Source organism: Podarcis muralis, chromosome 4 (assembly GCF_964188315.1).
Source record: "Podarcis muralis chromosome 4, rPodMur119.hap1.1, whole genome shotgun sequence".
NCBI classification, from domain to species: domain Eukaryota; kingdom Metazoa; phylum Chordata; class Lepidosauria; order Squamata; family Lacertidae; genus Podarcis; species Podarcis muralis.
Window position 1 is genome coordinate 30,576,823 of NC_135658.1, and position 14,570 is coordinate 30,591,392.

At 44.1% G+C, this 14,570-nt stretch overlaps 1 protein-coding gene across 1 annotated transcript in view; it reads left to right on the forward strand.

Moving 5' to 3' along the window:
• ARHGAP31 (Rho GTPase activating protein 31) overlaps window positions 1-14,570 on the forward strand; it is an 86,534-nt gene that overhangs the window by 50,422 nt on the left and 21,542 nt on the right. The window contains exons 2-5 of the mRNA XM_028726532.2: window positions 3,688-3,790; window positions 4,780-4,924; window positions 11,529-11,611; window positions 12,717-12,824. Coding sequence (XP_028582365.2) covers window positions 3,688-3,790; window positions 4,780-4,924; window positions 11,529-11,611; window positions 12,717-12,824 — 439 coding nt within the window. The remainder of the gene's footprint in view (window positions 1-3,687; window positions 3,791-4,779; window positions 4,925-11,528; window positions 11,612-12,716; window positions 12,825-14,570) is intronic.

Here is a 14,570-nt window from a genome sequence, read left to right on the forward strand (position 1 = left end):
AAAAACGAGTCCCTGGTGGAATTTTTTTATTTTTTTTACATCACAAAACCACTGCATAGTCTGACAAAATAGGCTGTTTTCTGTAGAGTTCAAGGACTGGGAGAGCAGGAAATGGTGTATGTGGAGTTAGGGGAGGGAGTTGGCTGCAGTGGTGTGGGAAGTGTAGAGTTGGGATGCCAAATTTGGCATTGCAGGTCAAGGCTGTGGCAAACTAGAAAGAAGATGGGTAAAGGATGATGAAAGCAAAGTAAATTGGCACCAGAATAGCAAAGATCTATCTTGTCGGGTTGGAGGGGAGCAGCAACCACGATGTGGAAAGTGTTGAATTGGGGAAAGGAGAATACAGTTTTTGTGTGTGATGCCATTCTAACCCACCCCAAACTTGTGGTTCCAGAATGCTTCACATCAGGCATTTAAAGTGCTATGATACCACTTTAAAGGGTCATGGCTTCCCCCAAAGCATTCTGGGAGGTGTAGCTACAATTCTCAGGATTCCCTGGGGAAAAGGATTGATTGTTAAAGCTCTAGAAATTGTAGCTCTCTGAGAACAGGGATCTCCTAAACAACTCTCAGCACCCTCAACAAACGACAGCTCTGATCATTCTTTGGGGGCAAGCCATAACTTGTGGTATTGTCAGGATGCTGTTAACGGCTCCCGGCTGGTTGCCCAGGAAAGTATAAAGACAAGGAAAAGTTTCTTACAGTCCTTTTTTATTTCAATCTTTACAGAGAGAGGCTATAGAACCTAGCCTCTTGCATAATGGCATTGTCCTGAGTGAATCTCCAACTCCCCATCTCTCCCGCTTCCTCATTCCTCAATCTTATCATTTGCTCTCCTACTTTTAAGGCTCACCGGGTTCTAGGAGATGGAGGGTCTGGAATGCTTTCTAATGACAACGTGTCAGCCAGGTGTTGCTCTAGCTCTCCCTTGATTTCCCAACTTTCCCCCTCATCTGCCTCTGAGCTGTGACCTCCCTCAAACCCCTGTTGTAAATCTATACTGTCTTCCTCTTCCTCCTCCCTAGTAGGGTCAGGATGGGGAGGCAGTCTCCACCATTCCTCTTCTGCCCAGTCCCTGACAGGTATCATAGCATTTTAAATATACGGTGTGAATGCGGCCTTGGTACCCTTGCCTGCGTAATGAGGTCTAGTGTAACCTCAGGGTTATCAATAGCTTGTGCCCAGCGCCTCCTGCGTCCCTTGATGCCAAGATTAGTCCCTGCAATTTTGCTGCAAAAGCCAAGATGATGTCCTTTCCCCATTCCATTTACAGAAGGCAACAGGACTGGCAGCTGAATCTTACTTCAAGCTTGGTGACAGGATACTTTCCTCCACTGTACCTGAAAGAGCAGGATAGTTCAGGGCTCCGGACCAGGGTTTGTGGCATATTTAAGTGTGTCCTCCTAACAGAGATCAAGTTAGGAAATCTGGCTGGTTTTTACTGAACAGGAAAAGGGGAAAATGCAAGCATCTGAAAGAAAACTCAAGGAAGCAATTTGTATATTCCACCTGGCTCTTACCTTGGTTCTGTTTGTAGGGTGGATGAAAATAGACTCCTTAAACTGGTTTGTGTGAGGTTCATTCACAGTGCTTGAGGGTATTGTTGACCTAAGTTGCTTCTTAAGAGAATATGTGTTCTGCATAAGATAAAATAAAGAGGTTTCCGTATTCAGTGTAATCCCATTTCCTGCCGCGAATTTATGCTCTCACCGAGTAGTCCTGTAAGGAAAGAAGTGATTTGCAACGATTTCAGATTTGTGACTGTTATTTTTCTTTCTTGATAGCCGCATTATTCAGATGACAGGTTTATGGACAGTAGAAAACTGTCGCATGTAGATCCTGTCAGTTTATAAAATGTACTTTTCAGGATTTCTGAGCTCTTAATCTGTAACTGTTTTATCTTCAATGGAGCTGACCTACTCCATTTGTTCCATTGAAGCCTGAAATAATAAGAAATAATAATAATAATAATAATAATAATAATAATAATAATAATAATAATAATAAGCTAAGGTCTACAGTTGCAAGATTATTGTTTACCGGCAGGATATAATCTAAGGATGATTTCACCTAGAGGTTCCCCCCCTTCCATTTGGGATATGTTCATTCAGCACATCCCAAGACTTTTGACTCAAATGAACAACCTGAACTCATTTCTTTCCTGCCCGTGGCACAGATGTGGGAAAACGCAGATTTTATGCAGACAGCATAAGCCACATGGGAGAAGAAACAATGTGAGCATTGCACCATCCATACTTCACGTCATGCTGGATCCAATATTTGTAGTTGTGTGCCAAAGCAAGGGTGCCAGCACTGTTTGTGGATTGGGCCCTCTCACCCCCTCACATACAATTTGCATAGGCTTTGTAACATAAGCAAATTTGTGTCCTCTTTTGCAGATGGAGTGGAGGATCCAAATATAAACCAGCAGCCATGCATGCAATAGAATGCCTAAATGCGAACGGGTGAAGCTTTCCCCATAATTGTATTTCCTTTTTAGAAAAGGCTTAGCCTGTTGAATTTCTGCCTACCACACAGCTGCTAAAGGCTCAAAAGCTATGCTTTCCCCTAAATGCCAACCGTAAACCAAAGCCTAGGCTGCCATTCTGTGCAGCTTCACCTGGTAGCAAGCCCTATTAAACACAAACAAAATTACTTCTGAGTGGACATGTGTACCACTGTACTGCAGGTTAATTATACAGGGAATTTGTAACTAGTGCCTGGAGACATAAGCCTCTTTGCAATGTTTTCATGTTTTTATTTTGGTATTAATTCATATTTATGTATGTTGGACAGGTGCAAGTGTGGAGATCTGCTTAGATTTTACGGCTGTTGGTTCAATCCATCTGTATGTCTGCATGGAATAGTGTCTAAGAGACAGGGGAATGAGTAGGCTTCCGTAAATGAAGTATATTGTTGGAACGTTCAGTTGGTTAATCTGTTTCAAATTGAATGTTTTCTTCATTTTCACCTATTTCCTTAAATAGGAAATAATATTTTTGATGCAAGATAGTTTTGCTTGTTTACCCCATGATATGATTGTTTAGTTGTCTATTGGACCTACTTATATGATTTTGTTATTTTGTATATTTTTTTCTGGGTTTATTTTTATTACTTTAATAAGAAAACATTTGATGAAGAGTGGGCTATAAATACTGCAAATAAATACCCCCTCTTTATTGGAAGCCACTCAGAGATTGCAATATTCTTAGGTGGCATATGTATGCAACAAATAATAAAGCTTTATGTTCTTTATTCATCAGCTTTTGGCCATTGTAAATGTTCATAAAAGCTAAAGGGACCCCTGACCATTAGGTCCAGTCGTGGCTGACTCTGGGGTTGCGGCGCTCATCTCGCTTTATTGGCCAAGGAAGCTGGCGTACAGCTTCCGGGTCGTGTGGCCAGCATGACTAAGCCGCTTCTGGCGAATCAGAGCAGCGCACGGAAACGCCGTTTACCTTCCCGCCAAAGCGGTACCTATTTATCTACTTGCACTTTGACGTGCTTTCGAACTGCTAGGTTGGCAGGAGCAGGGACCAAGCAATGGGAGCTCATCCCGTTGCGGGGATTTGAACTGCCAACCTTCCGATCGGCAAGCCCTAGTTAATCCTTGTTAATCCTTTCTTTCTTTCTTTCTTTCTTTCTTTCTTTCTTTCTTTCTTTCTTTCTTTCTTTCTTTCTTTCTAGTTCCCCCGGTACTGAAGAGCTGCGCAGAGTTCATAGAGACGCACGGAATTGTGGACGGAATCTACCGGCTTTCTGGAGTGACGTCCAACATCCAGAAACTGAGGTGAGGTGAATAAGAGAACCAAATGCAAGAAAGGCCCAGTGTTAACCATCCATTGCGTTAGAACAGCATATGAACATGCCTGGATTGAGGGTGGCTGGCTTTCGGTGGATAGATAGCAACCCAACTATGGCAAGCCAACTCCAGAGCAGCCTTAAAGCTCACGATAAATGAATTTATAACAAGAGCGAAGTCATTTGAACTTTACAGGGCATTTGCAATGCAGATTACCAATGTGTCCAACTGCCCTCCTGTGCAGATGGACGATGTGCAGATCATAGAGCACGGGCTTTGAGAAAACTCATTCCTTTCTCCAAAGCTCATTTTGTTATTTTTGAAGATCTAGCTGAGGTTTATCCTCATGGCTTCTGTGTTTTATAGGCATTAGGTTATGGTAGTAAGTCTTGCCCCACTCCTTTTCCCCTTATAGTATAACTAAGGCCTATATATGTACATTACAGGTTAAACCCTCACTCTTGCAAGTTTCCTGCTGCAGGAAAGGGGTGAATGGATGATGACAGACGGTGCTGACTTGCTTATGAATATAAGCAAGGTCTCTCTCCATTCCTAAAATAAAAATGGCGGGGGGAGAAAGAACACAAATTGAACGGGCTGTTCCTGCAAAGGCGCTTGTGTACAGCGTGTGTAATTGGGCCTTCTGTGAACCAGCCCTAAGACCATTGCAAAATTATGGCCACCAGCTCGGCGGTGGCTTATCGTAGATAATCTTCATGCAAATGGCAGTTAAAACATGGAAATGCTGTCTAACTAGCATATGCAGAATCCATACAGCCCTCAAGGTTATGATAGGTTTCCATGGTGATCCTCGGTGCTGAGCAGGTTCCCCGTCACTGAGGTAATACATTATCAGATCTTTGCAGCCCAATCAGTACACCTTTTTTAGCCTTTGTCTGGGCATAAATCAAGATGCAAATTGATTCCATCTCTTGCTCGTTAAACCCACTGTCCCTCCTCCATCTCTGTTGTTTCAGGCAAGAGTTTGGATCAGATCAATGCCCAGACCTGACAAGGGAAGTTTACCTCCAGGACATTCACTGTGTGGGCTCACTCTGCAAGTTATACTTCAGGGAGCTACCGAATCCCCTCCTCACGTATGAGCTCTACAAGAAATTCACGGTGAGATGTTTTCTGCTTTGTCTCCATTCCTGATAGGCCTCTTCCACTCTTTGACCCCCCCCCCACACTTTTATCACCTGTGGGCTTTCCTTATAGGCTGTACTACCATTTTGGAAGTCCAGGGCCACATTCACACAATGCAGTTAAAGCACTATTAAACATTTAATAATTAAACTTTAAACATTCGTGGCCTCCCCAAAGAATTCTGGGAGCTGTAGTTTGCATGGCAAGGTCCCGATCCCCCCCCCCCGAAGTTGAATAAAGACACTTGACACCAGTATTTTAGGTTAATGGGCTAAAAAAGGCCACAACTTTATTGTTTACAGATTGTGAGCGATTTTGGCTTAGGCATTGGAGCTAACTGACTATATCTGACTCCTGGCTGTCTGCAGGGAGTCCTGGAAGCATGAAAAGGGGAGAGCTCCCATCTGCGTCCTGCTTAAATTGAGCAGGCCACACCTCCGGAGTGACCTGATTGGTCGCCTGGGCAGTGACGCAACCGGGAACCCCCCAATCATGCGGGACTGTCCACACCCCCTCTTCCTTGCACATGGAGGGGTCATGTGTAACTACAACCCCAACTCCTCCTGAAGGTGGAAGTGGCCTTGTTAAAGGTGCTGTCAGTTGTCAGGAGACCCCCCCAACCACACTCACAGAATTACAATTCCCAGAGTTCCTTGGGAAGAGGAATTGATTGTTAAATCACTTTACACATGTGTCACATAGATAAAGCATATTTAATGCACATGGCTTCCTCCAAAGAATCCAGGGAACTGCAGTTTATTCCTCATAGAGCTGCGGTTCCTGGCTCCCTTAACACACTATAGTTCCCAGGATTCTTTGGACAGGATTCTTCTATAGGAAGAGTAGCTCAGTTGGCAGAGTATAAGACTCTTAATCACAAAGTTGTGGGTTCAAGCCCCACGTTGGGCAAAAGATTCCCGCATTGCAGGAGGTTGAACTAGATCAGTGTTCCCCATACTTGCCTCTCCAGCTGTTTTTGGACTAACGATAGGTCTTGGATGTGAAGAAGTTGGAGGCTACTGGAATATAGTAGCACACTGAAATCATAATAAAGGACTGCCTGCAATTTGTTTTTAGGAATACTTTAAAAACAATTTCGGTTAATTATAAAGGCCACACAATAATGCTCACAAGATCGTGAGAACGATGAGACTGCTTATAGGAAAGAAATACAGAGGTTAATTCAATGGTGTAAGGAAAACAATCTTATGCTTAACACCAAAAAAACCAAAGAACTCATAATTGACTTTAGGAGAAAGAAAAGTGTATTTTTACCATTGCACATAAATGGCGAGGAGGTGGAGAGGGTTGGTAGTTTTAAATACCTGGGCATTTATATCTCTGAGGACCTCTCATGGACTGCAAATATTAATATGGTTGTGAGGAAGGTGCAGGGGAGGTTGTATTTCCTGAGAATGCTCAGGGGACTGAATCTATCTCAGCACCTACTTCTGTCCTATTATCACAGTACCATCGAGAGTGTCTTAACCTATAGTATATTATCGTGGTATGGGAGCAGCTCTGAAACGGATAAAAAAGCTTTACAGAGAATAATTAAAATTGCCCAGAATGTTATTGGGCTCCAACTACCAACCCTGGATGAGATCTTCATGTCTCGCACTTTGAAGAAGTCACACAATATCCTGAGAGATCCCACCCATCCCGCTCACAACTTCTTTGAACTGTTGCCTTCGGGCAGAAGATATAGGACAATGAAAACACGAACCACACGCCTTCTGAATAGTTTCTATCCAAGAGCTCTGATTGCACTAAATAATGATCTCAGGGCCAGTTGCAAGAAATAGCAAGCAGGGAGTAGGAAGGAATGAGATAGGTTTTAGGTTATGTTATGCCTTTAATAGGTTATGTTATATTCTGGATTATGTTATGTTTTTATAGATTATGTCTGAATAGGATGAGAGTGTTGGAGATACGTGCAAATGTGTATGTGAACCCGGTCTTTGGGTGGGTGTTTGATTTTCGTTGTTGTGTATACTGTGTATATACGGACAATGACAATAAAATTTATCTTATCTTATCTTATCTTAAGATCAATGCAATAGCAAAGATTTAAAAATGAAATAAAAATTGGGCTCCACACATTTTTTGCAACCAGAGCCATCTTCAGTTCTGGGAATTCATAATACACTATTTCTGTTCGTAAAATTTTTCCAAGCAGGGCTTGGGTAACTTCTCTTTAAAAAAACAAACAAAAAAAAACAACTTCTTTCACAATTCTTATACCAGTGGATCCTTATTATAATTTTATCAGCAGGGGCTTTTACTGTCACTTAATCCAGTGCAAAATGGGTGAAAGCAGCATATTTTCTGGTGGCACAGCTACTTTCTCCTCCCTGCTTAGGCTGAAGTTAATGAGTCAAGGTGCACAGCAGTGGAAAATCAGGTTCAAAATTGTCATGCCATGAATGCAGAGAGTGGGTGTAGGTGGAAACTGTCCAAGCAGAAATCTTCAAACAACTTTAATGCAAAATGTAATGACTTGATTCAGGAGGGGGGAAATGAGTACAGATTAGCTCCAAAGTTGTGAGCAGGTTGGAGGAGCCATAGCAATAGGCCAGAAGTTCTGTTGTCAAAATCTGCACTGTGCAGCTGTTCCTTGGTCCTGTAATAGGGTCAACAAATGTAATAATTATCATAAGTATTACAGAGGCAAGATGTCAATTAGCTGAACAGTTAACACCAGTACGGTTGTTTGACCAGATGTTTTCTCAGCCAGGAACTCACTCAGTAGAGTCCAAATGCAGTTTGGATAATCACCTTCCAAGAGGTCTCAGAGATAAGGGCATAATTTGAACCCTTCTGCCTCCTTCTATTCTCTACTATCCTGTCACTGAGAGCAGCATTCCTTCTTGTCATGACTGACTGTGCAGCCCATCGCCATAACATCAGTCCCTTTGTGTGACCTTTCCCTTTCAAGGGCCCCTCTCCCAGTGGAGGCTGGTTCATCACAGGGCAGATAGGGCACTGCCCCGCCAACATTAGTTTCCCTTCAGCCAGCTCCTACTTGCTTGCTTTCTTCCTTACACCCGGTCCAGAGAGTGGCACCGCCTGCCTTCTTCCTTCCCCTGAGTCTCAGTGGTGCCCTTGTAGAAGGTGGGGACAAAACTAGAAATACTTGGCTCTGCCACCTTCTGCTAGTCACTTTCTACCTTGCCACTCCTAATGGGCATCAACCGCCACTTCCATTCACTCGTCACTTCTGAATTGACCAAGGAACTGTAAACTCATACTGCTTTGGACTTCACCTTGTCTTACTGCTACCAACTCTTAAGGCAGCTGTTGCACACCAACCCAATCTCTGAGAGGTGCAAGATTCCAGGTGTCCCAGGTGCTTACCTAGGGTTAAGTTTCCTCAGAATGGTTTATTTACACATATATGCAGCCTGTGCCTGCGGTGGAGGGACTCACAGCATGAACACCCCAAGAAGGTCTTGCTTCTCCCACAGCCACAGTTTTGCATTCCAGCAGAAATCAGGCATGGCTCTGTCTCACAGGCTTCGGCCTGCAGCCTGTGTCCAACTTCTATGTTACACACACCAACTCCCAACTTAGTCTTTCTAACCACCAGTTAGAACAGAGCCACTTCCTTAATGGCTTATACTTAGAGGGCTGTTATCAAGAAACGTGTCTGGCTGTTACGACAGCTTGAATCCTTCCTTAGATGTAAACACTTGCTGGATCCAGAAATTAGAAGGGTCCCAGGCATAAAGCCTACCCTCAGGCATGATCAGAGCAGCCTTTGCCAACCCGGTGCTCTCCAGATGTGTTGGGCTAAAAACTCCCGCCAGCCCCAGGAAAAACAGGCCGGAGTGTGATGGGCATTGTGGAGGGCATCAGGTTGGCAAAGGCTGCTTTAAGTAGCTTGGTTTTCTACCATAATTATTTATTTATTTCAAAAGTGACTAATGTATACTGGATGTCATACGCAGATTAAAAACTAAGGCTCACAGTGTTGCAGTCAGGTTCACCTGCGTCTGCAGAATTACCTCTCTACCAGAAAGGAAGCCAACAGTAAAGGTAAAGGGACCCCTGACCATTAGGTCCAGTCATGACCGATTCTGGGGTTGCGGCGCTCATCTCACATTACTGATTGAGGGAGCCGGCGTACAGCTTCCGGGTCATGTGGCCAGCATGACTAAGCCGCTTCTGGCGAAACAGAGCAGCACACGGAAACACCGTTTACCTTCCCACCGTAGCGGTACCTATTTATCTACTTGCACTTTGATGTGCTTTTGAACTGCTAGGTTAGCAGGAGCAGGGACTGAGCAACGGGAGCTCACCCCGTTGTGGGGATTCGAACCGCCGACCTTCTGATTGGCAAGTCCTAAGCTCTGTGGTTTAACCCACAGCGCCAGCCCACAGTAGGCAGAGCCAAAGTCAATGGCAGGCAGAGGCTACTAATTCTTTTTTTTTGACCCCATCTTCCTCTCAGTCTCCCAGCACTGCTGCGCTTGGCCAAGTCACTGGCTTATCCCATGTCATCACATCTGTAAAATGGGATTAAGGGCTTGCCTTGTGAGAAAACTATGAGTTCTGTTAAACTCTGGGAATACTGAGTAATATGGAATGCTGGGAGAAGTGTGTGGGAAGCAGAATGCACAACCTCTGTCAAACTATACAATCACGTTCCTAAGGTGTTATTACAGCAAGTATCTCCAATCTTGTGCCATACAAATTACACTACCTGTATACAGCTGCCTAATTATGGTAGTGAATATTTAATGCAGCATAGATTTCTGCTCCCTTTCATCCCGACATGCTTTATAAGAGAGCTCATTGAAAATACAGAAAATCATTGCAGGGTTTTCTTTCCTGCAATACTCACAAAGTGATGCAATGCTCTCTGTTTGTGCTGCTTCCCCTTCTCTCCGCCTCTCATTTTAGCAAACATACCTGGTTTGGAAAATGACAGGAAGCAAAGAGAGAAAGAACTGATAAAAGAGAGAGGATTTACAGAAGTGATTTTTTGCAAATAAGGGACTGTCTCTGGGCAATCCATTTCCCCCCACTAAAGTGAAAGGTTCAGTGTGAGCTTCAGTTAAGGAACCAGCATCTTCTTATTAGCACCAGTTGGGTGAATCATTGGTCTGGCTTGGCACAAACAGCATTTCCCATGACTGCGTTGCAAGGGACGTGCTAATGTACTATGAGCAATTAATTAGGAAACCCAAAGTATCCACCCACAGCGGAGCAGCGATGAGTCAAATATGATGGACCTCTAATCACAACTGGTGCAGAGAAGCAGCAGAATTGCATGCCCTCAGGTGCGACTGCCACCCAAGTATCTGCATGAGTCACTGCTTTGAGTGTGCCTTCTTCCTAGCAGGAGACATGCTCAGAGAACAGCAATTCAGGACCCAACTAGGCAGGATGTGAGATGGCACCTTTGTCTTTTACGTGCACATTCCTTTAAATGCAAACAGCATTCACAGGGGAGGGGGTGGTAAGTATGGGGAACATGCCTTGAGAAGGGGGGAAATCCTTCCTCTGAAGCTGCTATTTGCATAGCCCCTCTTTTGACACCTGAGATGTGGGTTTTCGGGGACCACACTATTCGTGTGAGTAATCTGTTTTGACTGTTATTAATTGTAAATTGCTATAACCTGTTGTAATTATTAGTGAAGGGCAGAAAATATAATAATAATAATAATAATAATAATAATAATAATAATACTACAGAGGTACCTCAGGTTACATACGCTTCAGATTACATACGCTTCAGGTTACAGACTCCGCTAACGTAGAAATAGTGCTTCAGGTTAAGAACTTTGCTTCAGGATGAGAACAGAAATCGTGCTCCGGCGGTGCGGCGGCAGCAGGAGGCCCCATTAGCTAAAGTGGTGCTTCAGGTTAAGAACAGTTTCAGGTTAAGAATGGACCTCCGGAACGAATTAAGTACTTAACCCGAGGTACCACTGTGATGAAAATCCCCTATTGGTACCCTCGGTGGGGTTTCTTGCCACTTCTCTGGAGAACAGCCATAGCTCAGTAGTAGAGCAGATGGTTTCAGCAGCAGTCCATGGCATCTCTAGTTCATAAGGGTGATTGGAAAGATTTCTGCCTAAGACTATAGAGAGCTCTGCCAGTTGCAGCATACAACAGTGAGCTAAGTGTACACATAATCCATTGAGTTTCCTATATTTGGTACTCAGAGGGTCTCCAAATGGAAGGTGCAGTGGGCGGGGGAAGTTGAAGAAGCCAGAAAGATGTTGACCATGTTTAGGCAATCATGCCTCAGCTTAAGAGGCCTTTTGGGTATGTACCCAATTTCTGCCCTCCTCCCTTGCTACAAGTGAGCAAATAAGTTAGGAAGTTTCCCCATGAACTATCATTTTATCATTTCAGCAAAATGATGCTTAGAAGCCAGCATAATAAACCATGGTTTGAAGATGCCTTGATATCCTGTTGTGTTCTGAAGGCATTAATCATAATTTCCTGGTTTAGACATAGTTGACTTGTGATTTTTGCTTTCGGGAAGTAATGCACTAATTAACCCTTAAAGTCTTTTTCAGTCCTACAGGTCTTTGACTTTATGATTATTATTATTACTATTATTCAGGAGGCAGTATCGTGCTTCCCAGAAGAAGAGCAGCTGGCCCAAATTCAAAATGCCATCCAGGAACTTCCGCCATCTCATTACAGGTAAAAGAGAAACCTGGCCTCTAAGCCTTGGCTTCTAAGTTTTAGGGACAATCTTAGTAATGATTAATGGTAGTTACCTGAATTACCTAAGGATTCAGCCGGTGAGTCAACTACTTTATTTTCATGTTTCTTTATTTGCACTAGGCAGACTTGATTCACCTGTTCAAGGAAAGATGACTATCTTTGAAGCTTCTTCTCCCCAGAAACCCACAGAAAGCACATGGCAAATTGTGAATGAGTTCTGTGCAGTGGTCTTACCTATAATAAAGGCTGATCTTATGTTTCAGAGCTACTCGGGTGTTAGCAGTTCCTTGTACCTGCTGGGAGGCTATTGCTGATTTCGTCACACCCACTTCTAAAATGCAATAAAGACGTCAGGGACCGTTTTATATTTCTTGTATTGTAGAACTCTGCTTTGTAACCAGGAGCTGTGTTGGTGGGGGAGCCACAGCAATAGCCTTTGAATAGCAATGCCACTGCCACTTACCAAAAGAGGGAGTGGTGAGCTTGGAGCTGCATGTATGGTGCACCAGTGGAGCCAGTCCAGCACTCTCACCAACCCCAACCTTGCCACCCCTTCACTGTCTCGGTAAGCGGCAGCAGTGCTGGTCCTGGGAGGCTGCTGCTGCAGCTCTGCCCCACTGGTAGACCTGCTTCCGAGTTTCACATCTGTAGACACTGTGGCGGACAGCAGCACTAGCAGCTGGCCCCATGCGACTCCCAAGCAATTCAGGGTAGATGATCTTTGCTTCTTCCTTACCTCCTTTCAAAAATGTGATTCGATGGAAAGAGTTGAGAATTGTGAGAAGGAGCAACATGGTCTTTGGGCAACTCGGTGAAGAGAGGAGATAAGGGGGCACAGGTGGATTGGCAGGAGGAGAAGCAAGGGATGATCCAGGGAAAATAGGGATGCAAGTGGGGAGAGGTTATTGGGCTAGCATGAGTGTCATGGGTTGTAGCTCTTGACTCATTTAAGACACTTAATGTGGTGCTTGGGGATGTTGGGCACTGGTCTTCTCTGAACAGACCCAGTTGGCCAAGACATAACCACATGTGCAAGTCTCAATGTGGGTGTTTTGTTTTTATCTTTGTCACACCATTGCAGGACCCTGGAATACCTGAGCAAGCACCTAACTCACTTAGCATCCTTCAGCAGCACGACCAACATGCACACCAGGAACCTCGCTTTAGTGTGGGCACCTAATCTCCTCAGGTACAGTAGAGGCTCTGATTCTTTCACATCACAATGCGGGGAGCACTAAGAATGTCTATTAGAGTTTGTAATAAGTTCAAGAACTGGCTAGAGTGATCCAGCCAGTGGTAGTTTGCAAGGGTGTATGGAAGCAGTGGTGTTTTCTTAGTGACAATAGCGTTGCATTGGTTGGGGCAGGAAGGGGGCAAGGTCAGAGGTGCTTGGGTTGATGAACTCATCTGACCTCACCAGCGCCTCACTCCAACAAGACAGCACCAGCAGGATGACACCATTGCCTCCAACCCTGTGCATGGGCTACTGCTTAATTCAGCTACTGCTTAATTCAACTGTAAAGTAAAAAGGTAAAGGACCCATGGACGCTTAAGTCCAGTCAAAAGAGATTATGGGGTGAAGTGCTCATCTCACTTTCAGGCCAAGGGAGCCAGAGTTTGTCCACAGTCAGCTTTCTGGGTCATGTGGCCAGCATGACTAAACACCATGACGGAAGCCAGAGCGGACGGAAATGCTGTTTACCTTCCTGCTGCAGTAGTACCTATTTATCTACTTGCACTGGCATGCTTTCAAACTGCTAGGTTAGCAGTTCAACTGTAATTCAACTGTAGCTTAAACCGACCATGGATTGTCCTGGTTAGGGTGGAAGAAAAAGTGTGATTGGTTGAAAACAGAACCAGATGGGTAGCACTAAACTATGGTTTGATATTATATCGGAACGCAACCAGTTCCCACAATTAAGTTTTGCAATGTTTTATGAAAAATAGAAATATCTGATGGGTTTTTCTACCCAACACAATAAATGAGAGTCACGTGTCATATTTGTTTCAACTAGTCTTATGGACATGAAGTTCCTGGTCAATGATATCCATAGTGTATGTGTAACAGTCATTTGTGAGCTATTGCTAAAGACAGCTCAGTTGAGGAATCCTGGTTCATTTATGCGATAGCCTGGCAACTAGAATAGCATAAGAAAAAATAAGGAGCATTGTCACCTAGCTGAATAACTGTAGATAAGCTTCCTCAGCTTTTGTAAACTGCTTAGAGGTGCTTCTTAAAAAATCAAGTGGTATATAAATTTTGTTAATAAAAATAAATAGCAAAGAAAACAGCTGGTCCTGGGTGGATAAACTCTCTCAATCTTTGCAACTGCAAACCAGGCAGAAAAGGTCCCGTGATAACTGCAAGAGATGTTAAATCTATTGAACACCCACAGCTCAAAATCTTTCATTCTATCTATTGTCCTCTCTTTTTTGATGGGAGTCTAATTCCCTTTATAAATATAGGTCCCAAGGAGAACATGAAAGAAGCGGGAGGCACAGCTGTAGTTTCCTTACATGGCTATCCCACCGGCAAAAGCCCCCTCTGTGCTTTATCTCACACTCCAGCCATTAACTTTACAAAGGATTCGCTGCCCAGAGATAATGTCTTCAGTAACACTTTGACATGTCATGATAAGGAACAGTTTGTCTGCTACTCTGTTTGGGGGCGGGGGGGGGGGGATGTGGGTGGAAGGAGAGATTGGTTTGTCCATACCAGCGAGGCGACGGAGAACAAGAAACAGGCATTTGGGAAAAGCACAAGGCCCACAAAATTCGCCAAGAGGAGTTGTGATGCTCACAGTTGATGCTTTCCCTTCCATCCCCATTTGATGTTTTTTTGATGTGATGGTTCTACTCGGAGATAAACTAAATCCTGAGGATTAGCTTAAGCTGCCCCAGCCCCAGCTGTAACTAGCACTGCTGCAGCTGAATC